General features: G+C 32.2%; 1 protein-coding gene across 1 annotated transcript; it reads right to left on the bottom strand.

Moving 5' to 3' along the window:
* Positions 1-4,463: 4,463 nt before the first annotated feature.
* LOC138307108 (sodium-dependent multivitamin transporter-like) lies at positions 4,464-15,414 on the bottom strand. The gene is made up of 16 exons (XM_069247739.1): positions 15,082-15,414; positions 13,063-13,131; positions 12,586-12,637; positions 11,896-11,963; positions 11,435-11,515; positions 10,966-11,039; positions 10,502-10,639; positions 9,734-9,869; positions 8,969-9,057; positions 8,520-8,632; positions 7,684-7,754; positions 6,735-6,821; positions 6,042-6,313; positions 5,428-5,528; positions 4,894-5,012; positions 4,464-4,532 (listed from the first exon to the last, which is right to left on the bottom strand). The coding sequence occupies exons 1-16, from the start codon at positions 15,412-15,414 to the stop codon at positions 4,464-4,466; spliced, it is 1,872 nt and encodes a 623-aa protein (XP_069103840.1).
* Positions 15,415-16,458: the final 1,044 nt, after the last annotated feature.

The following is a 16,458-nucleotide window of genomic DNA, read 5'->3' as shown; positions in this document are numbered from 1 at the left end:
GTCACAGTTATAGTAGACGACAAGAATACAATGACGTCAAAGCGATGGAGACGACGACATTACTTACATGTCACATCATCCATTACTAACACGTCTCCGTGGATTGAGTTACTTGTGTTTTATCCCAGACGGATTGAAAAATTCGTATCAAAATAAGATTAACCGAAAATATAGGAGCATGTGAAGGTAACATTTAGTATGTAAATCTATATTTTTAGAACAACAAAACTCTCTGGTCTCTGGTAGCCTTGCATACGATTTAAACTTTTCAAGTGTATATGGCCTAGTGGGTCTCTTGAAATTTTTAGGACCTTTATGCTATATTTCTTAAATTGATTGTCTCTGTTCAAAATGATAAATATACTCCTTATACAAATATAAGGAAAATATACATACATTTTGGCCCATTGGGCCTTTTGGAAAGATCAATTATCATATTCAATCCATTAGAATGATTGTGCATACAGAAAAGTCAGATAACCGACGTTTACCAAAAACTTAATTTAGAACGGTTGCCGTATTGGCCTCTTAGAATTCATATTCTTAATTTCTCCTAAAATTTATGTTCAATGCCATCATAATAAATAAAGCCTGGTAATAATTAGCACCAGTTGTTACCGATAGTTATATTACTTTACGGTTTGCACTGAAACCTTAACCACAGCCAACGTGGATTCCATAAGTCTGACCTTCTCTCTGTTCGAACTAATAATGAAAACAGTTTGGAAATCATACATTTGATCATACATGGACTATTTTATCAAGGTTACTTTTAAAATAAAACTTTAAAATGCAAGAAAAAAAACACAACTAAATCAAAACGCGAAAGCGTATACAGCTAATCACAGTTTAACAATTATCAAATCAAGATAAATAATTTCTCGTAATCCAAAAAGTTTACAATTTTTTTTTAAGATTCATAACACCGTCAATTTTAACTTAGTGAAGATATAATCAAAACAACATGGTCCTGAATGCTTTTTGTACTATTTCATTACCGTTGCCTGTTCATCTTTAATGAATTTTATATTGTGTCATTACAGGCTTGTAAATTTAGTCTATCTATTTAATTGCCAAACAAAAATTATATCCAGCGATATTTGAACTCTCATCTTGAAACCGAGATGAAGAGGCTTGCCGAGTCATCTCGGTTTTCCGTGTTATTTACTTGGTTTCGCTCGAAGCGAGACGCTTCTTTGATGCGGAGGAAAGTATTTATTCACTAAACCGAATTAGAGTTTTCTTTTTTCTTCTGTGGGAAATATATAAGCACATTTGCAAACAGGTTCAGTGTGTAATAGCACTGACACAATATGGAAATACTAAAAAACAATAATTATCAATCAAAGAATTTCTTTACAATATGCACATTTGCCATGAGCCAAGAAAAAGAGAACACTACCATACTAGATTTTAGATTTATAAAAGACGTCATTGCGGTGAATATGACATCCCGTTTTAGCTGAGACTTAATGATGTTTCACTCCTTCATCTGTCAGATACGGCGGCGTATTAGGGCCACTATATAATTTAATTTATCTTGTACGTACAAGTTAGTATCTTGTACGTACAAGATAGTATCTTGTACGTACAACTTAGTATCTTGTACGTACAAGATAGTATCTTGTACGTACAACTTAGTATCTTGTACGTACAAGTTAGTATCTTGTACGTACAAGTTAGTATCTTGTACGTACAACTTAGTATCTTGTACGTACAAGTTAGTATCTTGTACGTACAAGTTAGTATCTTGTACGTACAAGTTAGTATATTGTACGTACAAGATACTATCTTGTACGTACAAGATACTAAGTTGTACGTACAAGATACTAAGTTGTACGTACAAGATACTAACTTGTACGTACAAGATACTAAGTTGTACGTACAAGATACTATTTTGTACGTACAAGATACTAACTTGTACGTACAAGATACTAAGTTGTACGTACAAGATACTATCTTGTACGTACAAGATACTAACTTGTACGTACAAGATACTAACTTGTACGTACAAGATACTAACTTGTACGTACAAGATACTAAGTTGTACGTACAAGATACTAACTTGTACGTACAAGATACTAAGTTGTACGTACAAGATACTAACTTGTACGTACAAGATACTAACTTGTACGTACAAGATACTAACTTGTACGTACAAGATACTATCTTGTACGTACAATATACTATCTTGTACGTACAAGATACTAAGTTGTACGTACAAGATACTAACTTGTACGTACAAGATACAAATTAGTACGTACAAGATACTATCTTGTACGTACAAGATACTAACTTGTACGTACAAGATACTAACTTGTACGTACAAGATAAATTAAATTATATAGTGGCCCTAATACGCCGCCGTAGTCAGATGTGAAACAAATTCACGTACATGTAATTATATATTGAGGGAAAAAAGCACTTCGTATTGACGGATCAAACGCAAGTTTATCCGCAGTAGTTATCGGTCAGTATGTGGGACAGTTGCAGGATAAACAAATAACATATAATTTTTCATCAAACTAAGCGCAATATATATGCTTTCTGTCACTAGTCACCAACTCCGTTAATGGCATCAGCAAATATAGATCAAATTCATATAGACGAAATTTTGTTACAGAATCACATTCCTATAAAAGAATAGTCGGTTGAAATGTAAATATAACGCACGTCATTTCAAATATCCGTCCAACGAATGCAGTTTACACACCAGTTAACAACAACAAATACATTCTTTTGAAATATCTGCCATTTCTACCAGAATATCTATCCAACAAATACCGCGGTCTGCCCGTATTTGTCCGTTTCGGATTGCTTTAATACACTTTGAATTTCATTTTGATCCCTAATTTGAAAACGAAATTACTTTATCAAATATTTCACTTTGTATTTAATGCTATTTTCACTCCGTCAAACTGTTAAACATCATACAATGTCTAAACATGGATCAATGTCTGTGATCTTTTAGATGTATAAAACAAAAATACCATTAAAAAAGTGGGAAAGGTTGGTTGAAATATCATGCATTTGTAAAGAACCGTCACAAATCAAAGCGAGTAGATCACAAAGGTACGAATTCTTTAAGCATGGACAGGAGAAAAAGAAATCACATAGATGTATTTACTTATTTTGCAAACAAGAACTTTTCAAAATATGTAGAACACCGTAAATGGTCTATGTCAAAACGAGAGCCCTACAACTTAAATTTAGTGCAATGTTTCAATTTAAAAGTGCGCATTTACATATACATGTATATATATTGTTTAAGAAAACGACATTGTTTTTTTTACAATTTACAAACAGGGTATTTTCATAATTATGAAAATAATTAAAATGTGGTAATTAAATTTTGAAGGAAGAACTATTCTGGACTTTCTTTATCATTTTAATGCGCAGGAACACGTTTTCTTAACGTTATAAACGTCATCTTACTTCTCATTTGTTTCATTTGTTTTAAGAGAATATTTAAAAACGCTGAGATAAACTCGACCACGAATTTGACAGTCCACTGTAATTGATCAATTGTGAATGGGTGAAGTTAATAGACAAATATCATAATGGGTTTTCAGTTTTACGATTTAGCTCTTGGAAGCATATATATCTCATTGGTCGAAATGATATATTTGATTTTGCCAGAAGAGATAGGTGGTTTCTCGATATCTCGATTAATCCTTATAACATATTTCAAAGCAAGTGCAATTTTGTACAAAATATATTAAATAACAAATGACAATACATGATTAGGGCCCTTTTTGCCCTCAAATCAATTATTTTGAGTTCATTTATTTAACTGTCATAATAGTTGTCTGTTATAGCGACACTGGTTACCTGCTCCCTCAATGCATGAATATAAAAGGCGACTAAATTTATGATATTATCTTTTACTCTTCTTCCTAACGTTTCCCTTGTCTCTCATCCGTTTTGACTTCCACCTGCGCTCGCCCTGTGATGACGGCTTTGTATCCTGTCCCTTGATCGAGACACACCATTGTCGACAACTTAAACTTAATTATATTTTATCCCTCTTTTATAGGAAGGATTTCAAACCGGAAAGACGTGTTTCCATGTCATTGTTATGTTCAGAGGACTAATATTTAATTATTAAAGTATTCCTATTTAGTAATAAATAATAATAATATAGGATATAAGATATACCTTTATTTTCGTGAGATACACAATTTATACATAATGTCGCGAGATAGATCGAACGCGAATTGAATCATTATTAACAAGTTTTTAAATAAAATCACGATTATCGTTAAACGTCGATCACGAACTGGTGTATTCGTGGTTATGTTTATAACAAGGAAGAATCGTACAGTCATATTATAGTTTATATAACTTAAAAGCCAGAATGTCACTTCATGATGGTTTTAACAGGTTGTCAAAACCTAATACATTAACAGTATTTGGATATAATTGTAAGGATATTTGTAAGGGCATTTGTGATTGTTTCTTCTTTAACGTTTTCCTCTATCCTCAGTCAATAATATGGTCTCATTCGGTTCTGCTTTAACTCCGTCAGTTATCTGTAGAAATAATACAAATATATATATATATACATAATGCAGTGGACATATTTATGGTCTAGATTTCAATCGTAAAGAAAGCTAACCAAATATCAAGCTTTTAAAGAATCTGTGATGCTAGTTATTCTAATATAGATATGTGACCATTACGCAAACTATTTAGATACAGACTGTACTATTTTACACATATGTGCACTGTAAAGGGTGACGTCACGACTGTGTGATTTTTGTTGAAACACAACATGTAACCGAACGTTGATTGACCCTTTAGTCTTAGTAAATATCGGGTATAATAGGCCGCTTACACATAATTGAAGGATTGATAATTTTAATTTACAGTATTGCCAATTATTATTCTTACCTCGTCTATCCCAGGATACTTCACTCCGCACCGGAACTTCCGGCGGACTCTTTCAGGTAAACAACAACACAAATAGTCACATACCGGAACAACCAGTGTGGGATCAACAGGCTGTCGAGCTATTTAAATACAAAGAAAGGAAACTGATTTAAGTATATTGTATGAATCACTAATACATATTATAAATATATATATGCATCATTAAAACAAAAAATAAAATCCCAAATACTCAAAGAATCCTAAATACAAGAAGTACTCATTTTTCTATCTATTGCATTTTTAGAGTTGCCCTAAATCATGTGATGTTTTAATGTTTTCGAAACGACATTGCCACAGATATATAAAGAATTGATATATATATATATATGACATACAGTTGATTCATTATTACACACATAATTTAAATATGATTCCATTTTCATTTTAAATGTCGTTTAATAAGTAAAAATTGAAACTTCAACCTCAAAGTTTTGAGCCTTATTGATACTTTAAAGTTTTATGTAAATTAATTAATTTTACGTTGGTTACCATTACCTTGGAGACGACTTGTAATCGATCCAACGATTAATACCAATAATATCCCGACCGGTAACAGCCATTTATAGGACAACGAATACAGAATGTCTAGACCTTGTCTGTTATTTAAAAAAAAAAAAAAAACACAAAACAATGATGCACAAATGCAATTTTAAAACCAGCATTAGCGACAACTTCTGTAAAAAGCAAATATACTTATAAGACATATTGTGTGTGAATAATGGTTAATGTCACCGAATTGTATAGTGTACTTGTAAATAAAAACACTTCAATATAAATACATTTCCATTGATACTTGGTAAGCCTTATATCTATGCATCGCCTGGTATTTCTAGACAATTTGTCTGCTTTGCAAGTAAGTATTTCATTGAGATAATTAAATAGCAACACTTTTATAACGAATCACAACACGAAAATACTGCGGTATCCAAAAACACGCACATACAGCAACAAATTAATCACATCCACTTTAGGCCGCATTTAAATCAACTTGGTTGTTAATAGGATATTAAACTTATTTCTTATTGATTTTCAATATAAAGGTCTTCTTGTATATAAATAATTACAAAAGATACGGATGCTAACTATTGCTTCCTATTCATTCTACTTACGGTTCTGAAATGAAGGTGGATGCTTGTGTTGTCGATATAATACTATTCCTAACGATATCTGAAACGTTTTGGTCATAGGCAGACATTAACTCAGACTCGTTGAACAAGTTTTGACCAAAGTCAGATATTAAACCTGACTCGTTGAACATCCGACAGTTTTCTGTTGAAGCAGGATCTAATTTGATATTTACTCGTGTTCCTGATGACGTTATCTTCCCTACTGCTATCCATCCGACAAATAGGAAGGACACAGTCCCGCCAATTATAGCCCCCTTTTAAAGTAAAAACAGATTGATGATGAAGTCACGAAGAAATTCATTCACTATAATTAACAGACATATGTGAAAATTGCTGGAAAACTATTGTTACCCGACGAACAGTAAGTAGAAATGCTGAACAGAATGATTATAAATCAGTAAATGTATGGATATATTTGGCAAATAACAAAGATAAAATCGAGATAGTAATCTCCAATTTAAGTCTTCAATTAAAGAGCCACTGTCACTATTGAATGGAAACTGGTGAAAATGTAAAAGATTTCTTTTTTACTTTTATTTATTTATTTATCTTTTGAAAAGTCATATTTATTAATCTAAGGGTTTGTATTTAATTTCTAAAATACCAATCAATATAATCAAACATAACTGTATCAGATTGGTAATATCACAAAAAATGAATGACAATTACATGTACCAATGCGTTTGATGACGGCACTAACCAGCCCATCATCATTATACCAGTCGACGAACCCTTCGTACATGCGGCGGTCACATCAAGTATCTATTAATATATAATTTATTGAATATATTATTACTGAATAAGTCAAGCTGGCATATAATGAGAATTTCCTCTGGTTGAAAAATAATAATAATAAATGAAAATAAGTTATCATCTCATTATGTAAATGACGTTGTCTGTAACGGCACTACTGATTGGCTAATAAAGCGGCGCAGGGATTTCATAGGAATTATTTTTGGGGGATTTGATCGATTTATGTGGGTGGAGTTAATTAATACAAACAACATAGTGTTCTCTTATTATAAACCGCGTTGAGTATGCTATTTCATTTATATCTCCATCGTATAAAAAGTTTATTAAAGTGAATCCTTTGTTAACATGTAAATACAATGTCTTATTATAAAAAAATCGTAACAAAAGATGTGAAAGGAAATTCGCAGATTTTGGCGCTGCTGTCTCATAAACTATATTGATTAATAGGTTGCATATTCATATTTGTATATCAGGTTACAGTGAAGAACATCAGTTTATTGTAAGATCGTTTGTTTGAATAATATTATAATGTTATAAACATGTTAAAATGAAAACACTTCATATTTCGACATGTTATCCGCTTTGATGCAAGTCATATTTAAAACAAATACCTATAAGATAAATGCATACACTACTTTTACCAAGAAAAAAATATTTCCCTAAAATTGCTGTAGAGATTTGACATACTTTTGTGACAATTATAACACTACAGTGCTAACATTGTCTTCTTATACAAAACACGACGTTGATTATGTATTCCTGTATCTAATGTCGCTCTCTTTTAACTAATGTCTATCTTACCTATCCATGTGCCATATAATTGTATTATGAAATCGGTATTTAGTAAATACATACATTATCGTTGACCTACCTGCGATATGGGTCCTTTCATTCCTGATATCACAAAGGCAACCAAGACACCAAGTCCCCCAAACAGAAAAACTGACAAAAAGTATTAACAATAAGTATATGTATAATTTGATAGGTAATAATTTGATTGGTCTGAAATGACCGGTTGTTATGAATTACAGTTTTGTGATATAGAAATCTGTACATCATATGAACGACAATAAATTAATCTAATTATAGTCGTTAGATAACGGTATTTATATAAATCAAGATTCATAAAAAATTTAGTTGGAGATCAACTGTGACTAAGTATTTAAATTAAGTGACTTATGTTATTCAGTGTAAAGTTTCACACTGTGCGTTTAAGTTCTACGAAAATAAACAACCTTACCGTTTTTAAGTTTATTCAACAGAGATGTCTAGCGAAATCTAGCTACTAGTTCGGCGATACCTGAAGGAGTGTCGCGGATGATATGAAGAGCAGAGAAAGGGGAGATAACTCTCTTAAACGGGACCAATTTCGCTACGTTATGAACAATATACCAGAGTTTGAATTCATTTAAACATTTTAGTCTTTTTGACTCTTGTGACCTTGAATAAAGGGCAAGGTTATTATTCAAACCTTGGTAGCTCATATCTAGCCAAACTGGTGATGATGATCATTGATAACGATAGCATTCTATTCTGCATTTGCAAACATATTTATTGCAAATCAACTTATTTATGCGGCAACCTTACGTACATATACTTCGTAATTAAAAACGCAGGGCTTAATTTTAGGGAACTTTAGTTAAAGCATTTTTGAATAATGTGGTTTACACTATTAAAAATTTACAAAACATTTTGCGAAAAGCTCACCTGAAAACCGGGCAAGGCGTATTGAGGTTTTTTCTGACATCGGTTTAGCATACGGTTTGACAATGTCCTCCAAAAACATGGCAGAACTTGCACTTAGTAGGGATGACATCGTACTAAGGTTAAACAAAACAGTATATTTGTAAACACTTCCTACAGTAAAAACAGTTCATCAAAAGATTGTGAAGAATCCATGTGATTTATATACAAAACATCTCAACCTGCCGAATACCGATTCACTAAATGCGTAATATTAAAAAGGAATAAAAAAAATATGAAAAAATGGGCTCGCAAAGCTTTATCTAGTAGTGATGCAACGAAAATGTAAATATTGATCTTTATGACTAATACATTCAGAAAATATAAAATGATACATTTGCTAAAGACCAAAAAGTATTTCCTATTTCGCCATTTAAAATAGTTTTAGTTACTTATTATCAGTACCATATTACCTCAGTGAAGCACTATACAATGCTGCCAGGAATAGTCCAGGTAGGCAAGGAGTATCGTGAAAGATGTCCCTGACCCACCATGCCATCAACTGTAAATTAAAAGAATGCTTTTGTAGATTTATTTTGTTAAATTTTCTTTAAATTGATTTTCTGATAACAGACATAGAATTATAACAAAAGATATCATATTATCCTCATATCTTTATTCAATGTATGATGAGTTTTGTTATATTTCTAACTAACGCTTTGATGGTGTTATAAGTGATTCATAACTTATATCCTATATATGTTTTGTAGTCTGGAAATTATGTTTATTTTCCCAATGCACCGCAACTCAATTTGTTTTATTGTAAAAGTTTGTAAAATTATGCCTACTTAGTACCTGATTGAGTTATCTGAATTAAATAATAAGCATTATTCTTGATATCTTTTGGGGTTATGAAGTTATAGACAAAAACGGACGGACATTCTTTTTCATAGACGCTTCGCGTCTATTAAGAATGTTCTTCCGTTTTTTTGTCTATGACTTCATAAGTCCAAAAGATATTGAGGATAATGCTTAATTCACCAAAATGACATTGACGTAAAACGTTATCTGTAAGTGAAACCGTTCACATTCTTTGTTTATTTTTTTCGAGTTATTCCTATCCCATTTCGCTAGTAAACCCAACAATACATCTAGTGATAATTTGGTTATATATTTTCAATTTTTAATGAAGAACTATGAAATATATCACATGATTTGGAATTTTACACTTTGAGTACCTGATTTGGGTTTCTGACTTGTTTGGCCACAAGAGGATCGCATCCAAGTGTATCATAATAAGCGAACATCACACCTCCCGACAGAACAGCTAATGCCTCCATTACAATGAATAGCACGGACGCAGTCAAGAACATTCTGAAATTAAATTAAATTTAAATTTAAATTTCCATCATATTATGGTATATCAACACTAAAATGATCTTGCACATTTTCTTCGGCTGCTTCTTAACCTTAAAGCAGTGTTTTCGTGTTTAAACATATATACACATTTGCGAAGGGAAATCATATACAGTGATTATTAAACATTGTACACATTGTAGAAATCGATCTATCACAGGTTTATTACAGTCCCCTTCGAACAACGAATCACACTGGGAGAGTTTGTGCATAAACCGAAGGCAAACACAAACATCAAATGCACCATTGCGATTACTTAGGAAACTGGCTGGTCCTAGAACAATTGTAGGTAATGTGCAATGGTACATGCCATACCATTACTTACCATTATTCTACAGAGGTAAATTATTACACATAGAAGTATACAACGTATTGCTGCAGTGAAGGATCCAGAACATGATTGATTGGTTGTGTGTTTGTTTTGGTTTTGGTTTTGTTTTTTGTTTTGCTTTTTTTTGCCTTTTGCCGTCATTTTCTGATTCATGACAGCCACCGTCTCCAGATATATCTCTGGATCCGCCACTGATGCTGTAAATACAATCACATCGTCATTGTTTACGTTTCACCCAATCGTATACCATTTACATTACCGTTTAGCTACTGATAGGGATTGTGAGGCCTTGATTCGTTGAAACGTAGCTTGACTAAACTGTAGTCTGAACCCAGCGATGGCACTTCCAACAAAAAGACTCCAAAATGACTGGCGTATTGTTGGGTCAGGATTAAAACTGAAATAATAAAAAAAATGATCGTGCAACACAAACATTCCTGGGGTAAAACAAAGGTCGTAAATACCCAGGGGACATCCAACAATTAGTCGTCCTTTTATGATATTCTGAACATAACGAATGTAGCACACTTTTAAACCTTTAAAAGTTTAATACTTTATCACATTGAATCGTCTAGTCCCTTCTATACAGGGAGTATACAGTTATTGATAAATCTGTACTTCATACTATGTATATTTGACCTTCCCTTCTATACTTATCTGATGTATATATTCTAGGTGTTGCTTAGGCGAATTTGCTTGTAGAAGACACGTGTTGATACTTACTCTAGCATATTAAACCGTCCACTTTCTGTTATCTTGGACCAGGTGCTTGCGACTCCACCAACTTCTATTGTACCCTGTCAATCAATTTTTTTCGAAATTTTTGATAAAAGGATAATGGATAAAAATTGTAAATAAACTTCAATAAATACGGTTCATATGAGGCTCATATGAGGTTCATATTATTTTATACACATTGAGTATTAAATCAACATGCTAGTGAAGAAAGCAAATTTTCTCAAATACAGTAATTAGTATTGTTCTCTCTCAAAAAATCCTTTTATTTCATATGATAAACTTAGTTTATGCATGCATGATCCTACATCAATAGAGAACACAGAATTGTGTTTTTTTTCTAGAAACACGGATACTATGTAATAACTTCATTTAGAAATAAAACTATGCAATAATTTTTATTGAACTAGCTTTGAATATTTAGTAGCACTTTCGGTTTTGCAGCTAACATAACTACCTTGATGATAATAGCGAATAATCCCCCAAACATGAGAATGGCCTGAAACACGTCTGTCCAAATTACAGCTGTGAAACCTCCCTATAAATATCATAAAGATAAACAAAATAATCAATGGACATTAAGGGTTATTAAGATCAATAGTTGAATAGTCCAAGTGCGCGTTAAGCATTGCATATTAGAGGGCATTTGGTCCATGAGTGAAGAAAATTATTTTTGCGTCAATAAATTTGTGTGTTAAAACGCAAATGACATGTCAATATCTTACCACAAGAGTAATGGATAATGTAATACATTAAGGTAGAATATGTTGTCATGTTTTTGTGTTAATTCGTTGGCGACAAATTGTCAATTTTATAAGTTATCGAGTAATTCCCAACACAATTCCTTGATTCTCTGCATAATAAAAATTCTCTTTAGCAATAATAGACATATAATTATATATCAGATACGTTACTCACAATAATTGTATAGAGTAGAACTATTCCCATCAGTGCGATGATAGAGATCTCCATCGAGATATCAGCAACTGGAACAAACATTTGACATTCATATCGTCACAGTTCACTGATGACACTATACAAATATAGTTACATTTGTCAATGTTTGTATACAGAAGGCAGGTTTCTGGTATATGTACAATGTTTTATGGAATTAATTATCGCATTACACCGAGATTCAGTATATATATGCTCACTATGCAATTATCAAAATATGGTTTTGAATTTGTGATTTGAAACATATCACAAAAAAGCGAAATCCCAACGCAAAAAAACCTACTTTATAGTAGATTTACGAACAAATAAGTGATCATGAAAGGCGAGAAAGCTTGTTTTGTTGACACCACATGTGATTAATCTATATTTAGAATTGATTCGGAGAAAGATATATACCTCAGCTTCAGAGGTTTTAAATAAACGTTTGTAACAAGCCGGCACACTTCTATACGTCTATACAGTATTTGAAGGCAGTGTAATTCGATGCAGAAAGTCAATTGAAATATCGATATCATATAATATAGGTTAGTGTTTTTACTCTTAATTATTCAACGTGAAACTGAATTAAAACGATCATTAAACGATCTTGTTCTTTTGTTATAATGATATGATATTATCTTAGCAAAATTAAATATCAATCGCAGTAATACTTACTAACTTCCAGTGTGATAGCCGGGACAAATACTACATTTCCGAGAAAGTTTACCTAGTAATTAGAAATCAGCATATGTTATTGGTGATTTATATAAATTCTGAATGCATGTAATCCTAATATGTGTAAACAAGGAGTTGAAATGTTATATGTTTGAATTGATATTTTACTATATGGATACATATCACCAAACACATAGCGTGCTCTAAATAAACTAAACAAAACAAAACAGTTATGACAAAATATATAATCACATTGATCCACATGAAATTAAATATGGTCCTGTGATATTTCGAATTCCATAAAGGATACTTTCCTATTCTACAAAATCTTTACATTGTTTAATCTTCGACGCACAATTAATTTGTCCCCGTTGTGAGATGTTAACAATTTTTGTATGTTTTTAATGAATGCTTGTTAGAAACAAGAAACAAAAGACACTTATTATAATGATGTTCAGGGCAACCAATATCACTTACCATACCCAACAGTGAGAGAATTGTAACAAACAATCGGATTCCACGGGAATTATACCGAAGTTCAAAATACTGAAATTAGAAATTATAAAAAGAAAGTTAATATGTTACATACATGTAACTTATAAATGATGCTTATCCCCCTTGGGTTTATTGTTTCGGCGGCACATCTCAAGACAGATTGTTGCATGGTCGATTAATACCTTATCAAGTGAAACATTTCAAGAAAGGTAATATTGTCAGATTTCAATTGACAAGGAAACAATGTTTTAAAACTGCATAATGCAGAATTTGTAAGCTACTTGTTCAGGGATAATTCGAATATTTTGTTTTTGTAAGTCAATTAAAAAGCACATTAGCTGAAGTAGGTGTCTATACGCAGTAGACTTGGGTGAAATAAATTATAACACAAGGGGTAACTAGTTTGTTGTAACTGAAGTTACCCATATACAACATGGTGGCAATGTAAATATGCCATTAAGTCTTATTGCCTGTTTAAAATAATATTAATTTGTTTAGTTGTCTTTGTTTGGCTTAGATTTGTACGTGGGGGTACCAAAGAAAAATCGATACTACGGATAAATGATTTCAGCCAATTTTTATTAAAAACGAAAATGTTTAAATGTGACCATTTTGTATTATCCATGACCATACTGAAATCTATTATGCGTTGTCTTCTCATCTGTCTTCCGTACATTACATTTACATATCACATCCGATCATATTATATAACTAACCAGGATGTCGTCCACCTTCTCATGTTACAATGTAACGAGTAGGGATTTAAAATTTTAATGCACCTTACACTGATTCGATTTGATAAAATCTTATCGTAGCCGGCAACATATGTAGATAATTTACATCTCACATAAATATACTCGGAATCAATGAGAAGGAATCATTTGTGAAGCTGGAATAGACATTTAACAACATACCATAGCTATATACCGCAGATAGAAAAAATGCAATAATTAGCATTTGGTTAATTAATTGTATAATTGACACTTAGAGATAAACAAAATTAAATCCACAATCAGTATTCCATTCAATTAGGCTCAGAACGCAAAGGCATTTCTGTGGGACGTAATCAATCAATCATATACATTTCTTATTTCTCCAATATGGGGTACAAAAAAGGAAATGAAAATATATATTCATGAATACATACACAATTTAGGATATATGATAATACATTTCTCTTATATCTACACGTGTAATACTGGCTGGTCCAGTGTAATACACAGATGTCGCCTGAAGCTGTATTGCATGGCTACCCGTGCAATAAAGCCTCGTGACGTTACAGCGTCAACAAAATTACTATTTTCTCGTTGCAATTTTAACATTTTTTTCATAAAGTAGGCTGCATTTACTTTAAAAGATACAAACAACGGGATTTGCAATGAAAATATCACGCATATTTTCATGTATGGAGAATTGACTTGCAGTCGCGTTTTTTTCGAATTTATTTCAAAATTGCGGAAGATTATAGTTCTGGAGTAAAATTGCAATAAAACGTCGAGGCATGAGAGAAAAATACTCTTTCATACGTTGATATGAAGGATAGTGATATCCTACCCTCGGGATCACAAACTGTTATAAAACCTTCGGCAAGCCTCCGGTTTTACAACATTTTGTGACCCTCGTGTAGAATATCCCTACTCTTCATATCTTCATATGAAATAGTCTTATAGTATATAATAACATATTGATTACCATTTTGTTATACGTCAAGAATGACGCTATATTTGATCAAAAGTTCATACACATGAAACACAATCCTGCCATTGTGTAATACAATGTACGTAGAGTACTCTAAGCCATATGGGATACATTACAAAGAATTGTTGACAGTAAAATAAATGTTTTTTAAGAAACCCATATATTTTTCCAAGCTTTTGAAGTTGAATCGTATACATAATCGACTAAATTATTACTTTTTATCGAAAAATATATATTATGTATCAATTGTAATTCACGTTTAACTTAAACGTTATTCTCAATGCATGCAAAGAATCGGTTTACCTGAAATATGCTGGTGATGTTGAGTTTCCACTGTGACGGTAGTATTAGATGATAGGTCAATAAATTGGCGACAAGGAATCCTAAAACGGACATGTACCACTGCATTCCATACAGATACACTTCCGCCGGAATTCCTAACATTATGATGCCAGATTCATAGGTAACCAGAAGCGACAGAGCCACCGGAAGTGTGGCCATACGCCCATCGCCAAGAATGAACTGCCTCGTCGTCTTTTGCTTTCTACTCCGACAAGAATAAAAGAGCCCGATTCCAAAAGACAAGGTCAAGGTCACAATGAATATGGTGTAGTCCTCCCATTTCAAAAACGCCATTCTATAAATGAAATGGAAATCAATGATATACAGGAATGCATATATACACAAATACATCCATGCATGCACGATATGCAAGCGCTTTAAAAAGAAAACAATATTGATGAGTATCAACATATCGAGAGAGAAAAAAGAAAATAATAATATGATTTGGTCATACAATTGTTAAAGAGATAAGAGAACGTGGAGTTATTTTTTCAAAGTTTCAAAAGAAGAGAGTTTTATGGGATTTATTTCACATTCATATGTTATTTTGATAAAATATACTAATCATTGTTCATGTATCCATTAAGTAGAGTAAAACATGTTTAAATTGGCAATGCTTAATTGGATGAATTTGTTTACTTTATCTTAATGATAGGCCGAAGTTAATCATCGACGATAGTGCATAGCGGATGGATCTATCTGATTTTCTAGCATATTGTAACGATCATATTTTGTATTAATTTGTTTTTGTTTTCATTCGCTTGTTGGACTCAAAGGTGTTTTAAACAAATTAATTAGAAGTTTACAAAGATACAAACTATACATACCTTTGCGATGTTCTCAGGTCTACTAGAGAACAGATCAAGCCCCGCTTAATGTATCAAATGTTATTGGAGGCATCACAAAAATGACTCCTTAATGAATATGGATGAATTCAAATATATGTTACGCAATATCATTGATTTCTACATTAGCACCTTTTTCATTAAAAAACAATTTTTTAAAAAAATTGCTTTTTACACATATATAACAGTACAGAGACAGATTACAAAAGACATCACTTTCTCACTTACCATTTAAATTGGAAGGGTTACTTACACCTTCAGATCAAAAAATGGTATTTTGAAGATTTCAATTATTGGGTTGGCCTAGTTTTTTGTGATATCTTAGCGCCTTTGGTTGGAATGTTTTACTGATCTAACTCATTTAATTCATGATGGTGTCATGGTTTCTTGCTTGGCAACGTCGAATCTGGCAGCTGGCTGATACAGTAAGAACAGTAGAACCCGTTTCCGGTTTTAACACAACGATAGAGAGAGGATCTTACAGGGCATGTTT

Source organism: Argopecten irradians, chromosome 14 (genome assembly GCF_041381155.1).
Source record: "Argopecten irradians isolate NY chromosome 14, Ai_NY, whole genome shotgun sequence".
Classification (NCBI taxonomy): Eukaryota; Metazoa; Mollusca; class Bivalvia; order Pectinida; family Pectinidae; genus Argopecten; species Argopecten irradians.
The sequence above is the reverse complement of the archived record's forward strand: the minus strand, read 5'-3'. Positions and strand labels throughout refer to the sequence as shown.